The sequence below is a fragment of the Aquarana catesbeiana genome, linkage group LG06 (assembly GCF_042186555.1).
Source record: "Aquarana catesbeiana isolate 2022-GZ linkage group LG06, ASM4218655v1, whole genome shotgun sequence".
Lineage (NCBI taxonomy): Eukaryota > Metazoa > Chordata > Amphibia > Anura > Ranidae > Aquarana > Aquarana catesbeiana.
Genome location: NC_133329.1, coordinates 375,387,396 through 375,409,426, shown reverse-complemented (window position 1 = coordinate 375,409,426; position 22,031 = coordinate 375,387,396). Strand labels below are relative to the sequence as shown.

Genomic DNA, 22,031 nt, shown 5'->3' with positions numbered 1-22,031 from the left:
CAGCTATTGTATTTTGACAGCCAGCACCTGTGGCTGTCAGAATACCCAAAACAGTGACTGCATTGGTTTAAATGCAACTGTTGTTTGGCTGACAATTTTTCCTTGAATTTTTGGATCGAAGGATGTCGGACAGGAGGATGCCAACAAGGCCAGCCACTGCTCCAATTCCCTAGACCTATAGGAAATCAAGTCCATACTCTAAAAAAAAGTTGATCTGCTGGCTAGTTGGAATTATTTTGTAAATCGGTGTAAGTAAGCCTCGCATAATGTAGGTCCATCTCTATGGAAACATTATTTGTTCCAAAATATAAAAACTGAGTTTCAACAACTGTGAAACTTATCATAGAACAGTTGTTTCACACAAAGTATTGTTTACTGAAAAGTTGCAAAAATTAAAAAAAAAATATTAAGTGACCTGATTTCACCTTCTCTGTATTCAATACGATTGCACAGAGCATTCATTGAGGTCTGAGAAGCTGTTAAAACTTTGCAAATGTTTCAGTGCGGGAGGATTTACTGTCATTGGCACCTGTTGTCTTTAGAAAATAACGCTTATTGGTTTTGTAAAGTTTTTTCAGCTGCCTAACAAGTACTTTTCCTCGCCATGACTACTTGCACACAGCATATTTGCTAATCCCAAAGCGTACCTTGCACCTCAGTGACAAGGTCTGCTTATTTAATGTGCCCCCAAGCTCCTCAAAAATGCTGAATGAACAAAAAAAAAAAAAAACAGAGGAGGCAAAAAACAAAAACAAATAGACAATATACTTAGCTTCCCACAGCTTTCTCTCTGCACACCAAATCTGTTCAGTAGCCCAAATCTCGCAAGAAGACGATCCTGCAATCTGCTTCAGCATCTTTTCATGACATTTGGGCTACTTGGTATTCCCAAGCATCTTGTCAGGAAGATGACATCACCACCTACACTATCAAAGACAAAGAAAGTTAATATATTATCTAACCACGTGATTTTTTACACTTTTATTCATTGTTTAAAGGGGAAGTAGGATCAAAGCACCTTAAGCCCTACTTTTTTTGTAGGTCAGAGAAGTGCACTTCAGTCTGCACTCCTGTAACCCGTATTCAACTGATAGCAGGCTAAAGTCTTTAATGTTGGGATCCACTCAGATGTCTGACCAGCAGCTGGATCAGCCTCTCAGCTTGCTGCAGAGACCCTGAGCCAGCCACCACTCCTTCCCCTTCCAAAGCCCGGAGCTCCAGTGTGCACTGGAGGGGGCACAGCAGAGAGCGAGTGGATGACAGTCACCAGCTCTCTGCTAACTGAAGACAGAGAATCGAGTGATCTGCAGTCTTTGAGGCGGTTCTCGGTCTTAGAGGCGCCGGGGGATATATGCAGTAGGTCATGCAGGTTTTATGCAGATTGATGCTGCATCCATCTTGGTGAGTATGTAGGTTCCTTTTTTCAAATCCCATACTACTAAGGAAGGAGGCTCATTAAAGCTGAGTTCCATTGTGAGTACGTATGTGTCATACCTGGCCTATCCCTATGGAAGCTGGAATTCATTGTAGTAGACACTATTGATTTCCTGTATACTGAATGCAGGGGATCGCCTGCTCGGTGCCAAGTGAGCAACCTCCTGTGCTCACAATGCAGTGGGGCAGCTGCTCGGCACAGGACCCAGAAGCTAATGGAGATCTCTGTTGTAGGTATATCTACAACAGTGTTTTCCAGCTTCCATTGGGATCTATATAATATACGTGAGTGTGTGTGTATATATATATATATATATATATACATATATATATATATTATATACTATCATTGCATCAGGGTTTCCAGAGAGCCCCCCCCCTTACACCAGGGTCCCCAGAGCCCCCCTCATTACATCAGGGTCCCCAGAGAGCCTCCCTACTTACATCAGGGTCCCCAGAGAGCTTGTCATGTTACCTGCCAAAATATGCAAATTTTCACCTGCCACGTCACCTGCCACCAGATGCAGCTTGTCACGTCACCTGCCAAGCCACCAGATGCGGATTGTCACTTCGCCTGCCACCAGATGCAGCATGTCATGTCGCCTCCACCAGATGCAGATTGTCCCTTGCCACCAAATGCAGTTTGTCACTTGCTGTGTCACCTGCCACCAGGTGCAGCACATGTGCATTGACTGGGTCCCAGAGATCTCTCTGCTGCCTGCTCAGTGAGGGCGGAACAGCAGTGGCAAGTTAGTGTATACAGACAGGCTAGTGTATACAGACAGGCTAGGGTATACAGACAGGCTAGGGTATACAGAGAGGCTAGTATACAGAGAGGCTAGTGTATACAGATAGGCTAGTGTATACAGAGAAGCTAGGGTATACAGACAGGCTAGTGTATACAGAGAGGCTAGTGAATACAGATAGGCTAGTGTATACAGAGAAGCTAGTGTATACAGAGAGGCTAGGCTATACAGAGAGGCTAGTGTTATACAGAGAGGCTAGCATATACAGAGAGGCTAGTGTAGTATAGAGTTTCCTCCCCCCCTTACATGGCCTGCACTCACCTTGCGCCCCCCCTGCTCAGGAGCTCATGTGAAAAAGTTCCTCCCGGCTCTATCATATGGGCGGAGCAAGGAGGAGACTCTTTCTCACACTGATCTCTGGCTGTCACTGAAGAGTGCCGCGGCTGTGCAGGACAGCGCTGTGACAGGCAGCCCGCAAAACTCTCACTGAGTCTGCACTCGGTGCAGATAGTGTAGGTAGTGCCAGTCCTGCTCTGCCGTCTCTCTCAAATTGCATTCCATTGGACCCATGGTAGACCTGCACTCGGGGCCATGGGCCCCAGATTCAGGGTTATGTCCCCAGAAGTCACCCCCTAGTGACGCCACTGGCTTTTGGACTGCATTTCCCAGAGAGAGATTGCCAGGAGGAGAGGAAAGAGCTGCATTTTCTCAGGCTGTACAGTACACAGCTTCCTCTTGCCATCAGGGAGCCTGAAAAGAAAAGATCACTGTCCAGTGTGCACCCCCACTGCTGACTAACGGTGGCCTTAGCAGAGTTCAGATGTGCTGACAGCCAGAATCACCTGAGTGCACAGCAGAGAGTGGGCTAATTGCTGTGTGTGACTGGATAGTGAGCTGCAATATCAATGGGATTGACGAGCTGCTACTGCGGCGGAGATTTATTACCTGCTGCTATAGAGAATGAGCCCTTTAGAAACTGACCATACAGCCATCTAGTAGCCTTATTGCTGTCTGCAGTCTTGACTGAGACTATTCTCATGTGAAGCAATGGTACAACTGGGCCCCAAGGCTAGTCGGCTGATAGGACATAATACTGTCCCTTTACAGCTGCTACACAGAGACCTTTACCTATTGCTTATGCAAAGAGGTGCCTCTTAGCATCAGCAATAGGTAACTGGGACATTGCACCATAGCCTTGCCTTTCTCCTAGGGTGCACTCTAGATTACCTATAGCATTGTTATTCACACTGCAATTAATGCTTATATTCCCTATTTATTGCTGACTTTGCTGATTCATGAATTAATGCCAGTATAGTGGTACAAAACTCTATTCTAAGTTACCTTGGCATAGTCATTATACCATCTAGTGGGCAATGTCTAAAACTGCCTTCTTTGTGTTCATTTATGCTCAAACCACCATTTATTATTTTACAAAAATATTTATTGAAGCTTTCAGTACGTTTCATACAGCACAAGACAAACTGTAAGTGCAAATGAGAAAATAAAGAAAAGAGGAGATGGGCTAATAAGCCTAATGAATCAGAGGCATTTCAGGACAAATTGGTCGGTATCATAATAGTGACTTATAGAGCAAGTACAAACAAAACTTGAGAGTGCAGGTGTTTAGGAAACTGCCCAATTTTGTGGGGTCTGCACCCAATGTATAATTAATACCACCTACAACCCAAGGGAGGCGATGGTTTAAGCATCATGTGCTTAAGTGCTTAAATACAGCAGTTGGGAAGAAGAAAAGAAGGAAAAAGAGGAGTGCGGGGGGAGGGGTTCCCGCAGGATACAACCAAATGTCTGCATTAGAAGCGTTAAGTCAAAAGCAAAGAATGGTCCAGGTTCAGAATGTCCTTATATACCACCATTTATTCTAACCAATACACTAAGTTCATTTACCACTAAAAGGTCTTGTGTCTATTTCCTAGTGCTAATTCACAGCCGAGTTAAAGGTACTTATACCCATGTTCTTATAAGTGCTTGCAGTTTTATTCAACCAGGTGTGTCAGCGGGGCTGAGGGTGTTCTTGGAGTCAAAGCGAAGAACAGAATTCAAATTACCTAGCAGCTTCACTGGGGGTATAGTTACATAGATAAAATCAGCAGCAGCCTTTACTGGAGTGGCTTTGTTTTTCAACAAAGCCATATGCTCCCCATTTTAGCAATGCCATGATGGTGAAAGGGTCTGCCGATTAAGAAACTTCGTTATCAGTCCTGAGCAGGAAAAACTATGCACTTTAGACTGAACCTCATTTATTTCTACACGGCGACCGTGCAGTGGTTATCACTCCAGTCAAGAATTTAGTTAAGTAAATCATTGGCTATTGGCATCTAAGCCCTCATGCGATCCTGGTCATAGGAATATTTTAGTAAAAATTAACTATTGGACCTGAAACTCTGGAATGTCTGGAGGGTTGGTTGGGATAGTCCTCCTGCTTTCAGTACTCCAGATAAGTACAGACTGCAGTGACCCAGACGGCGAGGTGGAAACTTTTTTTCAACAGCGGTGTCTTCGTCTTATAAATGAATAATAATAAATCTGTTTCTCTATGTTTATTTTTTTCATCCCATATCAGTTAACATCATTTTAAAGTAGCATTTGAAACTATGTCGACCAATGTAAATCCATTGCCAATTATGTTGCCCAATGAGTAGCTCCATGTCAATCATAATGAGCCACCATATGTCGATGTAAAAACATTTACACAATGACCTTCTGCTTGATGATGTTCGCCCACTAGCTACCCATGTTCTTTTTCGGCAAAAGCTTGCACATTAGCTTTGAAAAAGGTGAGAAAAAAATAACAATATTCGTCTCCCTTTAGATTTCACTGGAGTCCAGAGCTCGGCTCAGTGTTCACGAACTTTCCACCAGTTTTATCAAACATCCAGCAAACTGAACTTTGTCTGGTTTGCTCATCATTATTCAGCCCCTCGGTGCTTTGGACCCTTGGTTGGTGCGAAGAGTGCACAATTTGTTTGGTTGTTATGGCAACAATTAAAGCCCAGCTCCCGACAGATTAAAATTATTTTAAAAAATTTACCCCTCCTTCTGATGCAAAATATATTGCTCATTTTGTCAAAGGGTCAAAACCTACCTTTTTCCATGATCCACCATTCAAATAGTGATGACTAATCCCACAAAGCCTCTCTTCTTGCTGACCTCTGACTGATTTTGATGTCGCCCTTCTTGCTGGCATAAAATGTAAAACCTTTGCTGGTTCTGTATTGTATCCGGTAATGTCAGAGTGTCTAGTCTACCAACATTCTTGGCAGGACCAAAGAAGACCACAGTGCCAGTTGCTAGTGGAGCAAAATAAGTTTTACTTTTTGAAATCATCCCCTAGAGGCCTAGACAAAGCGAGCCCTACGCCCTGCATAAGCTGTGGGGGGATACAATCTTTACCATTTATTAAGTGTCTGGAGTGCTGCTTTAAATTTTCTGTCATTTTTCTGATAACTGGAGCCTGCAAAATAAAAATTAAACATTCCAGTTCCAGCCTATGGTACTCACATCAAAAGGTATAGAAGCCAGAAGGAAACAACAATTTCGGATAATTCCGATCAGCCTTCTTTTGTAGTGGAACTTGGCGTGAGATGGTTTGCCCCAGGCTAAACACACGCGCACTTCTCCTGTTCACGCCGCTCGTAGACTCACATGGCTGCACCAATTTCTAAATTTGTTTTTAGTGCTGATTGATCGGGGAAAGGCAGAGGTGGAAATGCATCTCACTTTCTCAGGAAAAAAAAAATATTTTCCTTAAGGGAGTACTGAGATACACCCGGCTTACCAGAGACAAGCTGTTAGAAAAGGTGTTTGGCTGCCGAATTCCTATAAAAGCAATTCAAAAAGGTATTCTCCGTGCTGGGGTCCTGAGATTGTGTTTAATGTTGCCATCTGTTATACTGCCTTTCAGGTCTGCATTGCTGAACAATTCTCGTTTTCCTTAGAAGACACTTATACATTCTGTGTGCTTTCGTAATAGCCATTAACCCAACATGGAGATGCTTTAAAAATGATTTTTTTTTTTAAATCATTCCCTATGACTCATTTGAAATACATTTGTTTTGTATCTGAAATGTAATACATCCTTTATGAAGTGTTTATGGAATCTTCTGTATTTTTGTATATATGCAGTAAATTGCATGTTTAGACACCCTAAGGGCTGTCAAAATATTTAACATCCATAGAAACTTTAAAGGTACCCTGTAAAGAATTGAAAGGGGCAGTTCCCTGCAAGTGAAGATTAAGTAGGCTCACATCTCTGGTTGCCCCAGGCCATGTCCATTCCAACATCCCTTCCATATCATGTGCCTCCATTAGCGTGGACACTTCCGGGAATGTCAAATGCCTGTGTCCTATGCCACTCTCTATAGTTCATCTATTTGAATGTCTATTTCAACACAGAAGTCAACATTGATGTAGAGGTTGGAGGAGGGAACTATGTGGCACAGTGGTGGTGGTGGTGGGGGTGGGGGGGGCAAAGGCATTCAACTATCATGGGAGTGCCTAATGTTGAAGACACAGACAGAGACTGCAGAGCTAGAATAGAGGGGAGGTTGGGGCACAGGCCTCTGGAGACTTGAGTATAGTGGCACTTCTCTTGCAGTAGCCACTGTTTTCAATACTTTAGAGATCTGATAGGGGCTTTTTAAAGTAGTTGTAAACTCTTAAAACAGACCTTAAAGTAAAATGCAAGGTCTGCTTATTAGACCTGGACCCCCTTCCCCCTTTGTAAGTCTCTGCACGATGATAGTACTTCAAAAAGGTAGATGAGATTATATATTTAACTTACCCTCACATTTTGCCTGCAGAGCCTAGGTGAGAGTGACATCATGCTCCTCTTTGCTGGTTCTCATCCTACCTATCCCACTACACCTTCAGCGTCACTTACAATTCTACTTCCTCCCGTCCTCTTACTTTTTCCATCGGGGTCCACCAAGGTTCTGTTCTTTGACCTCTCCTATTCTTGAGCCACACCTTCTCCCTCTTATTTTTACCCTGATGACATCCAAATCTATCTATCTACCCCTCAGCTCACTCTATCAGTACCTCACACATCACTCATTTAGTAACAGACATCTCAGTCTGGATGTCACACCACTTCCTCAAATTCAATCTATCCTAAACCAAGCTCATATTTCCTCCCCCACGTGCCCCTTTCCCTGACTTTACTGTCAAGACCAATGGCACAACTATCAACCCATCCTTGCCTACCAGGGCGCTGTGTGTAATCCTGGAGTCTGAACTATCCTTTTTGCACCACATCCAATCACTGTCCAAAGCTTGCTACCCCAACCTATGCAACATTTCCAAAATACTCCCCTTCCTAACCACTTCTAATTAACTCCTTGGTTATATCTCGCCTCCACTACTGTAACTCCATCCTCATTGGCTCACCTTTACATAGCAATCCCCCCTTCAGTTCATCATAAATGCTGCTGCCAGATTTATCCACCTTATCAACTGTGTCCGCTCACCCAACAAATACAATTAAGAATACTAACAATAATTTACAAAGCCATCCATAGCTTGGCTCCCAGCTACATCACTAACCTACATAGTCTCAAAATACCAACCTAATCATTTTCTTTGTTCCCTCCAAGCCCCCTTGTTCTCCAGCCCCCTTGTCACCTCCTCCCATGTTCGCCTCCAGGACTTCTCCCGTGCCTCTTCCACCCTCTGGAACTCCCTGTCCCAATCTGTCTGACTATCTTCTACTATGTCCACTTTTAGGTGATCCAGGAAAACCACTCTCTTCAGAAAAGCCTATCCTGCCCACATCTAACAACTGTACTTTTTATTTCTCCATCAGCTCATCCCTCACTGTTATTACCTTTTGTATCACTTTTAGATTGTAAGCTCTCAGGGCCCTCTAAATCCTCCTGTATTGAAATGAATTGTATTGTAACTATACTGTCTTCCCTCATGTTGTAAAGTGCTCCACAAACTGTTGGCGCAATATAAATCCTGTATAATAATAAAAATAATAATACTCCTTCTGGCACTATCCTGGATAATTCAGAGCAGCCCAATTCTCAATAGAAGACATTCTTGCACTGGACTTAAGTGTTTTCTCTTGATACATGGGCTGCTTTGCATTCTATAGGAATTTCACCAGAAAATTTGCGTTGTCACAGCCTGCAATGTGTGAGATAGGGGTTATTTCTTTCGCTTTATATGGTATTTTAAGCCCTGATGAAGATGGTACAGTCTGGTCTTTGAAAAGCATTGTTTTTTTATTCAGATTCACATAATGGAAAAAATATTTTGAACTCCTTTGGTGTGATGAACTTATTCATCTGCTTTTCATGGCTCATCTTTAGAAGTGTGCTTGCTTGATACTCTACAGCAAAGTCACACTACAAAAAGATGGAATTTGTTGTGTTCATTTCAAGGACTCATATTCTGTTTATACCTATTTATACCTACACCTTTTATAACTGGGGTCACCTTGCCATCAAATTATGATTATCTGTAGTATTATCAGGCCTACTTAAACAATTAGGAAGAACAATAATGATATAAAATGTACAGTTAGTCACAGCAGTCAATTAGATTCAGTTTTGACGAGTCAGTGAAAGATTTTTGATTGGCTGTTACTGATGCACATTAAAAATCAACATAGCCCTTTCCATCGCCCTATTAAAGAAAGCTGTATTTACTACATATTCAAAGGTGGGCCAATGCCCAGGGCAGGATGCTTAAATGGGGCAGCATCCAAGCTTTAAAATGTACAAGCTTCCTTTTTCTGGCCACCTTTAGACATTAATAATATAAAGAATAATAATGAGAATATTTATAATAATATTTCTATGGTCATTATCTCCCTGTGGGGGGGGGGGCTCAAAGCACTGATCAAATTTGTATTAGGGTCTTTAAAGAGAATGATCAGGTGTTGTCAAATGTTTCTATAGACCTGAGTGAATATACACTTACTGGCCACTTTATTACGTACACCTGTTCAATTGCTTGGTAACACAAATTGTTAATTAGCCAATCACATGGCAGCAACTCAATACATTTAGGCATCTGGGCATGGTGAAAACGATTTTCTGATATTCAAACCGAGCATCAGAATGGGGAAGAAAGAGGATTTAAGTGACTTTGAATGTGGCATGGTTGTTGGTGGGACAGTGTATATTTCAAAAACTGCTGATTTACTGTGATTTTTACTCACAACCATCTCTAGGGTTTACAGAGAATGGTCGGGAAAAAAAAAATATTCTGTGAGTGTCAGTGGTGCGGACGAAAATGCCTTGTTGATGTCAGAGGTCAGAGGAGAATGGGTAGACTGGGTCGAGATGATAGAAAAAGGATCATGCACCATGGTCACAAAGCTCAAATCATCTCACCACTGGTTTCTTGAACATGACAGTGAGGTGACTGTACTCCAATGGCCTCCAGAGTCACCAGATCTCAATTCAATAGCCAATCACAGTGATATGTAGACAAAATTCATAAAAAATATACATTTTAAGATACAAAATGTTAAAAATGTGCAAGTTAAAAAAGCTTTATATCAATAATGATGCACCATACATAGTCCTCCAATATACAAAGGAAGGAAAGCCCACAGAAATACATATGAATGTTTTTGTGTAGTAATGTGGTCACCGATCTACCATCCTCCTATACCAAGGAGGATGGGAATTGGTGATATAACATCATGCGTTCAGAAATGTAGTCGAGGTTGTAAATTAGTGCCTTGAAATTAGAAGCTTAAAGTGCCCCTGACATAAAATGTTATAAAATAAAAATAAAATTCCCTCTAAAGAAGATATATTAAGCTTATCTGTACCTCTACCCTCACTGCCAACCTTTACTACAATCCTCGAAAAATCCACCTCCACCTGCACCAAGTTTCCTTTTGTCACCCCTATGTCACTGCAGGACACAGGTCAGCGGCAGAAACTGCAGGATAGGAATCCAACACTCCCGGAAGTGTGTTTGATGAAGGGCGCCATGGCTCTAAAGCAGGCATCACTAAATGATGGACCGTGGTCTTGATCTGAACAGTGTCAGTGTCCCATCTGGACCTCTAAGGTCTCACCACTTAGGAGCCAGTCTTTCCCCCCAGCCACTGCCGCTGATTTCATACTCACAGCATAGTGGTAGGCAGGACAGTTCTAGGCCGAGGGTGGGAGAAGACCAAAGTAACCTTTCAGCAGGTGACTGTGGAGGTGATGTGAAGGGGGTCAGTAGACACTATTGTGGGGGGGGAGGGGCAGAGGATACCACTATGGATGGGTAAGTGAAGGAGAGCAAAGCATACTACCGTGGAGGTGGGGATGACGTGAAGGAGCAGAGAGGGTACTACTGTGGGGGGAAGGTATGTGAAGGGGTGCTAAGTACACTACTGTGAAGGTGAGCTGGGGGGACTGTGGTGTGAAGTGAGGGATTGTGATGTGAAGGAGAGGGAACTGTAATGTGAAGGGGGACTCTGATGTAAAGGGGGGATTGTACTGTGCAGGGGGGTCTGAGGACACTGATGTAAGAACGGGATGGTGATATGGGAGGAGAGGGCTGTGATGTGAAGGATCTGAGTCATCCACAAACATGCAATTTGGACCTCTGCTAGAAGAAAATGTTACTAATTGAAACTTTGTGAATTTTAATACAATATCCCTGCTCTAAAGTAATGAATTCCAAAATTCACTGTGATAATAATATTATTATGTTGTATTGTAAATAAAGCCTGCAAACTGTGTTTGCAAGCTTAATTTACACAGGGGCCACTATCAGCACTCATTATGACAGTACCAGCAATTTCACACGGCTTGGGGGCCACAGACAAAGTCCAAGCCTCAGGTGTACAAGGTGCTCCCAATGTACCTTTCAGTGCCTTGATGTACAGTAAAGGAGTACCTCATACCCCCTTCCTTAAAGGTGCCTATGTGCAATAGCCTATTGTGCTTGATGTACTGTAAAATCCAGTGTTCCCAACACAGGAACAGGTAGAAATCTAACATAAAGATAGCTAAAATTCTTACAACGCTCTTATATATACATTGCAAATGTTAGAAATTATTTTTAAAAAGTAGGTTTTTATTGTAATGGAAAATTGAGCGTACGTTTAGGTCAGATAAAAGTGTTATATGGATGTGCATGCTTGTTTAGAATCTGTAAATTATTTTCCCCTAGCTGTTAGCTAAATTTACATGTCTTACTCTTGGTATTTCTGCCAGACCAAAGCAGACAATTTGGCACTGAAGCACAATCACTGGGGACAGCGTTGGCACCGTAGTCCTTGCACTGGCATTGAAAGCCTGGCTTCAGTTCACATCACCTGAGCAACATAACAAGACCTAGCATAATTCTACACATTTGCAAATGTTGTACCTACATGGATAGAATTTGTGAAATGTGTTGTATATTCTCTGATGTATAATATGAAATACTGTATTACAGTGTTTTACGTATAGCCTGTGCTCTGACTCTAAAGACCATTTAAGTTATGCGCCTGTATTGACCACCTTATGATGACTATCAATGACTACAAACATTAGCAGGCTGTACACTTCCCCAAAGGTTACCGAAAACAACCTATTACAGGGGCTACTAGCTTATAGCCACGGGGATGTGACTTTAATTCCCACTGGGTTGGAGTTTATATATATGTATACTCTTTGTATATGCTCATGAAACACTTGGATCAGCCATGCAGCCAGTAAAGTGTCAAAAATTGTAATTCCTGTCCTGTTTTACTTTTTCTGGCTTAGTAACATAATAAGAAGGAACAAGCAGTGCAGATCTATAATCCCAAACAGTAACAAATTGTGATAAAATAAACCCGCTGTATGAAAAATCAATAATATATACACTACACACGTGCAATAAACTCAGTGTAATACTTAAATGCAATAATATCATTAAAGTGCATTGTAATCACTATGAAAAAAATCCTGTAAAAGAATCAATATCATAAAGTGCAAATGCTCAAGCAAAATGTGCAATATATACAGGATCTCACTGTAGAAAAAATGCATGTGCAAATAAATTTATATGCTATTTCTTTCTCATTAATCAAGTTCATACGTGGTCAAAGAATTCAAATGTGATTCAAAAAATAATTTTTTTTTTTTCATAAAGTTCATATAGAGTCCCATAAGAAAATCCAAGAAAAGTGGTCAGAAGTTCTTTAATGGATATCTTATTCCTGTAGAAAACACCCAGTGTGATTCTTCAGCACCCCCCCCCCCCCCCACCACCACCACCAAACTGACTCACCAGAGATAATGGCTGATCATATAATAGACCCACAAATCGTTTCTGCTTTGTGAGGACGTCAAACGATGGAACTTGATTAATGAGAAAACTATATCTTATTAATTTGTTTGCACTTTTTTCTACAGTGATATACAGTGATATGCCCTGTATATATTGCACTTTTTGCTTGAGCATTTGTTCATTGATTTTTCAGGTAGCGGGTTTAATTTATCACAATTTGTTACTGTTTGAGATTATAGATCTGCACTGCTTGTTCCCTCTTTTTTTTAAACAATTTCTTGGTGTACTCCAGGTAGCAGCGACCTCCATTGATCCCTTCATTTTTCCATTAATATCTTTGGCTCCAGATCATTCTCTTTTTTCTTCTTTTAGTAACATAATAGTCCCCAATGAGATCGATTAAAGCCCAGTTGTACTTTTTTACAAAGTTACATCCCTATTTTTAGGGTGTCCAAAAATTATAGGTTTTCAGTGTCCTACCTGTCATATCACTGCCCGTGGGGTTGATTTACTAAAGGTGCACTTTGCAAGGGAATTTTCCTTAGAGCTTAGTGAATGTGGTGAAATTTCACTTTGCAAATAATATCCACGAAAAAAACAGCATTTTTGCTTGCACATGATTGGATAATTCACTAGGCTTTGGGGAAAATTCCCTTGCAAAGTGAACAGCCTGTTTGCCTCTAGTAAATAAATTCCAATAATGCAGCTTGTCCTCTGCCACTAGCTTGCAGCTAAGCATCCCTGTTCTCTTTTGGGAGCAGTGATTTCAATGGGTCAATCTGACATGTCCACCTGAGTCACGGCCAATAGCTCTGCAATATTGATGATGTGGATGTACGCTGTCATTTCTTGGCCAGTGAGCTGCGTTCAGTAATTGTAAACACCCTACACTGCCGCTGCACATACATGAAGGGATGAAGAGGCTCATGACTAGGGCTGCTGTTAGAAACCACAGAAGCCCCATACAGCAAACCTGAAAAGGCCCCCCCCCCCCCAAGGAAAAAAAAACACAATTTACAATGCTTTTGTTTTGAATGAACACAGTGAGTGATACCGATCACTCATTGTGTTCATTCCAGAAAAGGAAGGGGCTGGTAAATGTGACATATTTACCGGACCTTTTCTCCACTCTCCATCCTGAAGGATCCTATTGTGTGCTTGCAGCTGCCGGTAGGGAGGAGAGGAGGGAAGTCTGAAGCACCGCATTGCTGGGCAGGAAGGGAAAACATATTTAGCTCAGGGAGTTTGATGAGGGGGCAATTACTGGAACCAATCCACTGTATGGCTCTCTGTGCAGCAGCTAAAAGCCAGCAGGAGGGAGAGGAGAAGAAGCCAGCTTTCAGCTGCTTCAGAGAAAGCCATACAGGGGATTGGTTTCAGTAATTGCCCCTTCCCTTGTGTAAGGGTGGGGCGATATCTACCTGTCTGACATTTTAAGGGAGATATATGCCTGATCAGTATAGCTTGGACCCCTTTGCATGAAAGGTAAGTTTGCAGCTGTATAGCTTATTGTCCATGCAACCACTATCTGCACACATATCCATGGTATGCATATAAGAAAGGTGATCATAGAACTAAATGACAAGAAGCAAGAAGGGGGCACCAGCCTCGTGCATTACCTTAGGTACCATTTATTGAAAAAAATCAATGCATAATGTTATATTCACAAGCAAAACTAAAAATAGGCTTATAAAAATGGTAGAAAACCAGCCTCAGTCTTGAGCTCGAACAGCAGCTCTAGGTGGAGGTAGACAACATCACAAGGCACAAGGTAACACGTTTCAAGGGCTATACCTTTTTCCCTGAAGAAGAGGGTGTATCCCTCAAACTGTGGTCATTTAAATACAGCCATGGGTGTAACAGAAGCTGTGGTCTGGACTTTTCCTCCCATGGGACATGGTGGGATATTTTTGTCTTGGGCAATGTCTTCTAAGGGTGGAGTGAGACAAGCTTCTCACATCACTTCATCTGTTGCTGGCACAAAGGAAGTAGCTTGAGTATTAATTATATCTATCTCTGTGCCTCTTCCCTTAAAGAAAAACTATAATGGTTTTGGGCAACTTTATTTATGTTAATGTATTGATTTTGTTTTTTTTTATTTTTACACAATTATAAAACAATGTTTTATTTCTTATGAATTTGCATACAATCTTTATTTGATAGTTAAACATTTGTTAAGGGGTTCTTGTGTGATACAATTTGCAGTACAGTATATGCTGGGCTTTCTAATAACAATACCCTGCATTTCCACCATGCTTTCCAACAGCCTCTCTATACTGACTAATTAAGAAGTTCCCATAACTTGGTGGTGTTTCTGCTAATGTGGACTGAACATTTATTATGGGATACTTCTGTAAAGCTATACGCTGGGCTTCCTAGTAAGAAAGCTATGCTAGAAGTGGATTTGCAAATTTCGTAGGCATTTCTTGCATAGAGCGCCATGTACTAGTCACTAGCATTGGATATGCAATATTCATAGGCAGTACTCCAGATTACAAAATATTTTTTTCTACAATTTGCATTTTTTTCTTTTTAACATAAATAATGAAATATATAAAAGAAACTTTACATTTATTAATTCTATGCCCATACCAGACACAGCAACAGGTTTATTTTAATGCCCACCATCACTAACAGCATACAACGTTGTCAATTTTTCTGTGCCTGAAAGGAAGTTGTGTGTAAGCATCCAATCACAATTTAGTTTCTACATGGACTTAATTTCTCAGCTTAGATGCTATGGGCGCCCTCTTCCAATGTTTCACTCCTCCACTCTTTTTTTTCTTGAGAACTCCAAACTATCTGACTTTGCAGGTCTGCATATATGATACCCCCATTGAAAGGTCCTTAAGCTTTCATATATTTAGCTTATAGTTTCTGCAAGCAAAGTGGGGGATGGGAGCAGAGCTAGAATTATGGAAGAGAGATCTCACCAAAAGGAGCTGTTGCAGCTGCAACTCCAGAATTGATACACTTCTCCCAGGATCACCAGGGGGGATAGCACTCATGCCAGAGAACACTTATCCTTCCTTAAAAGGTCTTTTGCATCCCACTCCCAGTACAGTTAGACCATGGTCCCAGTCCACATAGACCATGTTTCGTGAGAAAGGACCACTACAGCTGGCTCTACTGGGTATACGCCAGACTCACCCTGATCTTCTGCCCTGGCCAGGGCCTTTGCAGTAGCTCACTACATCTGAAAGTATGTTGGGGGTTTGGCTTCAACGCCCCAACTCTTCGAGGGTCCTCCCAGACAGTCAGCAGAGCTTCACTTCATTCACTATGCTAAGGGTAAATTCCCTTACAGAGCCAATTTGCCTTTAGTAAATCAACTCCAATGCATTTAGCTTGTAGTAATTTGCTAGGTATCACATTTAGAGTAGAGTGGGGAAACTATATTGGGTTGTCACTGCTAAGTTGGAGTATTGTGGAGAGTTCTCTCTCCATTGAGACAGCAACAATGCTAGTTCAGATGAAAACCCAAATTTGGATTTTCTGGATTGTCACAAACATGCTAGGGTGAAATTAATCATGACAGTTCAGAGAAGTGGTAAAGATTTGGTGAGAATCAATTGCTACCCCCTTTCACCAAAAATTAAAGCAGAGCTGAAAGCAAAACTTAATTTTGGAGTAAGGGAAGGTCAGGAATATGTTCTTACCAAGTGCAACTTCCCTTGCAAAGTGAACAGTCCATTTGCTTTTAGTAAATCAAACCCTTTGAGTCATTGACAAGGTGGCAGTCAGAAAAAAGTGACTTGAGTTCAAAAGGTTCAGCACAATAGGCTGGCAACTAAAATTTTCAGGAGAGGTCAGCAATGGCAAACTTAATTTTTATTTTTCCCATGACAAATTTCATCAAAAAATATGAAACCTGGAGTATTCCTTTAACTTCTCTGGAAAAGATGCAGGGAGAGGTAAAGCGATGTTTTCTATATTTCCCTTTTCTGCAGTTCTTCTCGTCTTTTGGGGACCTTCTATGCTAAAGTGGCTGACCGAGCAGCTGAGGAGGAGCTTGCAAATCCTTTCATTAACCATCCCCATTGTATCGCTGCCCCAGATATGTGTGTTACATGTGGTATTCTCTTTAAAATATGCATTCCTTTGTCTACGTAACGTCTAAATGACTAAAATATTAATCACAGGTTTTCTGAAAATAATGATCGCCTCTAATAATGGTATGTTGATGCTTTCATTTTAATCTTCCATTAATAATAAAAAATGGAAACTCTGAGATCTTAGAAGTTTTGTCTCAGTAGCCTGGGTGAATCACTCTCACTTACCCTCCATGTGAATAACACGAGGGGCTGACACTCCTGAAAACAGGCCTGCAAAAAAGAGAAAATACGCTATGACATTTCCTTCCTCCCCCAGAGGAGTAACTGCCACTAACCAAAGTTATTTTCATGAAAGCTCTTTTGCTTTAGATGCAGAATATTAAGAGAGCAAAACACTTTAGGACACAGTCTTGTCACCAGATGTTCTTTGCCTCTAATGTATTTGTTAAGCGGTGTTCTTTTTAAATAGGTCATGTAAAGTTTTTTGTTTTTTTTTCCATTGTGCCAAGGATGTCAATCCATTCTTTATTTCAAACTTACTAATACATAGGGATAGCATCCAAATTTGCCTATTTTGGTGGTTCTCTTAGATTTTTTCTCTTTTTGGACTGTCAAAAATGTGAGAATTTCCGGAGAAAATACGGTTTATTTAGGGGCTGAGGTTTAATGGGTTTGAAGGCTGTTAGACTGTTAAAAAAATCCATATTTTTATTACAAAATAATCTTAAGAATTTGGTCATTCCAGGCTGGATCCTAGCATGTCACTATCTAGCCACTTGTCAAAAACTGTTACTACATATTTCTGGAGTCAAGTCATCTTTTACAAATTTGGCCTGTCTCACTATTAACATTCTATCAACCTGACTTCCTTATAGTGGTAGGTAAAGACAAGGCAGAAGGAAATAAAACTATTAACACTTTACGCTTAGTGAATGTGGAGAAACTTCATTTTGCAAAGAGATACCCAAACGCATTTGAGGGAAAAAAAATAAAGAAAATAAATAATTAAGAAGGAAAATAAAGAAAGTGATAATATTTACTGTATATATATATATATATATATATATATATATATATATATATATACACACACACACTGCTCAAAAAAATTAAAGAAACACTTTGAAAACACATCAGATCTCAATGGGGAAAAATATCATGCTGGATATCTATACTGATATGGACTGGGTAATGTGTTATGTGTTATGGTATGTGTAATGTGTAATGTGTAATGTGTTATGTGTTATGCTGCATACACACGGTCGGACTTGCCAATGGGACAACTTAGAGCATGTTCTCTATCTAAGTCCGTCAGAAATGCCGACAGAGAAAGTCCGATTGGGCATAGACACGGTCGGATTATCTGACCAAAAGCTCCCATCGGACTTTTTCTGTTGGAAATTCCAACTGTGTGTACGCGGCATTAGGAATGAAAGGATGCCACATCATTTGATGGAAATGAAAATTATCAACCTACAGAGGGCTGAATTCAAAAACACCCCAAAAATCAAAGTGAAAAAATGATGCAGCAGGCTAGTCCATTTTGCTGAAATTTCATTGCAGCAACTTAAAATGGTATTCAGTAGTTTCTATGGCCCCCATATGCTTGTATGCATGCCTGACATGCTCCTAATGAAGATGATGGATGGTGTCCTGGGATATTTACTCCCAGATCTAGAACAGGGCATCACTGAACTCCTAAACAGACTGAGGTGCAACCTGGTGGCATCTGATGACCGAAACATAATGTCCCAGAGGTGTTCTATTGGATTTAGGTCAGACGAGAATGGGGGCCATTTAATGGTATCAATTCCTTCATCCTCCAGGAACTGATATCATGATCAACAGAACTATCTTCCCCATTGGAAGATTTCCCCTCTATTACTGTTCTGGTGACAACCCAAAATTTGTGATTTTCTTTCACTTTTGATGATAATGGTAAACATGGAAAATAGAGAGGGTAAATCTCTCTAAGGGGGCATAGATAGCAACAAAACCTGATGGGTGTTCTAATCCTTCTCCACTCTCTCCACTCGATCCAAAACTTTAGGTTGGGGGTCTTAAACTGGCGGCCCTCTAGCTGTTGCGAAACTACAAGTCCCATCGTGCCTCAGCCTGTGGGAGTCATACTTGTCAGCCTTGCAATGCCTCATGGGACTTGTAGTTTCGCAACAGCTGGAGGGCCACCAGTTTGAAACCCCTGCTTTAGTTATACTTTAAGTCATCTTTAAGTCATCCATTTGAGTTGAATTTCATACAGGGATTTTTATTATTTATTCCCCACCCCCTTCCGCTTAAAAAGCCTCTTAAGTTTTGAATTTGCCTTATTTTTTATGTGTTCTCTGTTGCAGATTTCTCGTCATCGAAGGAATCATTCTCAACACTACGTGACTGAGAACAGAATTTCTAAAGATATCCTAGTAAGTTCTTTGATTAAAGTGAACCTTTTCTTTCAAGCAATTATAAAGATATCAGTAGTGTATTCCAGCACATCTTTTCTTGAGAAATTACTGTTGTAGGCTTAAAGGATAGGTTTACCTTTTCAGGAAGAATTTCACTTTTCATAATAAATAGAAGTGATTTCTAATGTCATCTCTGGACCAGCTCTCCCAATGTGCTTTTCTCTCACTTACCTTATCTACAGAAGGCTTTGAAATCTCATCTGTCTATTTGGATTTTTAAAATGCTTTTCAGATTTTATCACTTCCTGTAGATGATCTCCCAGCATTCACGTCCTGTAGATAATCTCCCAGCATTCACTTCCTGTAGGTCATCTCCCAGCATTCACTTCCTGTGGGTCATCTCCCAGCATTCACTTCCTGTAGGTCATCTCCCAGCATTCACTTCCTGTGGGTCATCTCCCAGCATTCACTTCCTGTAGATGATCTCCCAGCATTCACTTCCTGTAGATGATCTCCCAGCATTCACTTCCTGTAGATGATCTCCCAGCATTCACTTCCTGTAGATGATCTCCCAGCATTCACTTCCTGTAGATGATCCCCCAGCATTCACTTCCTGTAGATGATCTCCCAGCATTCACTTCCTGTAGATGATCTCCCAGCATTCACTTCCTGTAGATGGATGATCTCCCAGCATTCACATCCTGTAGATAATCTCCCAGCATTCACTTCCTGTAGATAATCTCCCAGCATTCACTTCCTGTAGATGGATGATCTCCCAGCATTCACATCCTGTAGATAATCTCCCAGCATTCACTTCCTGTAGATGATCTCCCAGCATTCACTTCCTGTAGATGATCTCCCAGCATTCACTTCCTGTAGATGGATGATCTCCCAGCATTCACTTCCTGTAGATAATCTCCCAGCATTCACTTCCTGTAGATAATCTCCCAGCATTCACTTCCTGTAGATGATCTCCCAGCATTCACTTCCTGTAGATGATCTCCCAGCATTCACTTCCTGTACATGGATGATCTCCCAGGATTCACATCCTGTAGATAATCTCCCAGCATTCACTTCCTGTAGATGATCTCCCAGCATTCACTTCCTGTAGATGGATGATCTCCCAGCATTCACTTCCTGTAGATAATCTCCCAGCATTCACTTCCTGTAGATAATCTCCCAGCATTCACTTCCTGTAGATAATCTCCCAGCATTCACTTCCTGTAGATGATCTCCCAGCATTCACTTCCTGTAGATGATCTCCCAGCATTCACTTCCTGTAGATCATCTCCCAGCATTCACTTCCTGTACATGGATGATCTCCCAGCATTCACTTCCTGTAGATGATCTCCCAGCATTCACTTCCTGTAGATCATCTCCCAGCATTCACTTCCTGTACATGGATAATCTCCCAGCATCCACTTCCTGTAGATCATCTCCCAGCATTGACTTCCTGTAGATCATCTCCCAGCATCCACTTCCTGTAGATGAACTCCCAGCATTCACTTCCTGTAGGTCATTTCCCAGCAACATTTACTTCCTTGTTGCATCACAGAAGAGGGTGTGATTGGGTGGGTTTACCACTCTGGACCACACCTCCCTCAATACTATACCATCTTCTACCCACTTTCTGTACAATTTGATTGTACAATTTCCTTTAGATCTAACATCAGCTATGTAGTGCAATGGCCTGTCTGATTTGATATAAATTTAATGGATTGTTTAGGTGGGTCCTCCTTTTCCATAGTTCTGATAAATCTAAAGGTAATTGTACAGAGATTGTACAATCAGATCACATAGTGTATGGCCACATTTATACAAGTACATAGGAGGGAGTGGATAAAGATACTCAGTTGTCAGACCCTGTTCACATATGCACGTAGCGGGAACTCACTTTCCCGTATGCGTTTTTTTTGCATTTTGGAGCATTTCACTAGAAAAGCAAAAGGCATTCACTTGAATGGGCTGCCCCACGCACAGCACTCGCCCCAGAGAAGCTTCAGAATTTTTTTTTTAGTGGAGCTTGGTGCGTTTTTACTGCAGTTTTTGATGTGTTTGCGTCACTTGGGGGGTGCCTTTAACATGTATTGACAACACAACACAATGCACATTTGCTGCATTTTTGAAACGCATGGCAAAACACACATTTTCTGTGCAGTTTGCCATGCATTCAGCCTCATTGCTCTTGTGTAAACACATCAATTTCATTTTCAGGCCCCATTCACACCTAGCGTGGTGGGAGCGCATGTTTTTTGGCTCAATTTTCTCATGACATGCAAAGCACAGCCCATTGATTTCAATGGGCTTCCCTACATGTGGCAAAGTAGCTCATGGGATATTTAGGCGTGTTGTGGGTTTTAATGTGCATTTTGCTGCGTTTGTCACTAATTTTTTCACGTGGCAAAATGTATGTTTGCTTGTGCCAATTAATGGCCGACTAGTTCATTTTAGGTATATAAAGATGACCATACACTATTCAATCTGATTGTACAATCTCCTTTAGATTTACCAAAACTACATAATAGGAAGACACACCATCTAACCAATCACTCTGTATCCAATCAGGCAGTCCCTTGCACTACATAGTTAATGGTACCGTAGATCTAAAGAAGATTGTACAATCAGATTGTAAAATGTATAGTAAGCTGTAAAGACTTCCAGGGACACACTTCTCCTGTTTTCAGTACTACAGCTCTGCTCCTCATAGCTGGTTTGTGATCGCTCCGCTTCTGCACACTCTGCCAAATGAACAACGTATGCAAGATGAAGGAAAGAAAAAAAAAACAGTTGGCTGAGTTTTTAGTGAGAACGGTGATCACTGCATTAGATTTGCGTGCAATTGTGGAAGTTAGTATGAGTCATCTCCTGGAGTGGGGAAGGCAGTAGCATGGTATGAGTTAATGAGGTCAGCTGGTGAACTACTTCCTGTGTCATATGGGTTTTCACAACCTAAGAGCTGTCCAGGAAGTAATGTAGACGTTCTCCATAGTTTAGACTGGATGTTGAGGTAAGTGTTGGTACAAGATATTATAGAACACTTTATCTTTTTTGCAAAAGAGGCACATTCGTGCTATATTGGTACATATGGAAGCTGGAATTTAGAAAAAAAAAGGTGAACTTAGCCTTTAAAAGACACACTGTTTTTATTATGCATATTT

At 41.2% G+C, this 22,031-nt stretch overlaps 1 protein-coding gene across 2 annotated transcripts in view; it reads left to right on the top strand.

The window, feature by feature from the left end:
• The window catches only part of ARHGAP15 (Rho GTPase activating protein 15), a 911,406-nt gene that overhangs the window by 106,055 nt on the left and 783,320 nt on the right, over positions 1 to 22,031 (top strand). For both annotated transcript variants that reach the window (XM_073634231.1, XM_073634232.1), the window contains exon 4: positions 18,823 to 18,891. In XM_073634231.1, coding sequence (XP_073490332.1) covers positions 18,823 to 18,891 — 69 coding nt within the window. The remainder of the gene's footprint in view (positions 1 to 18,822; positions 18,892 to 22,031) is intronic.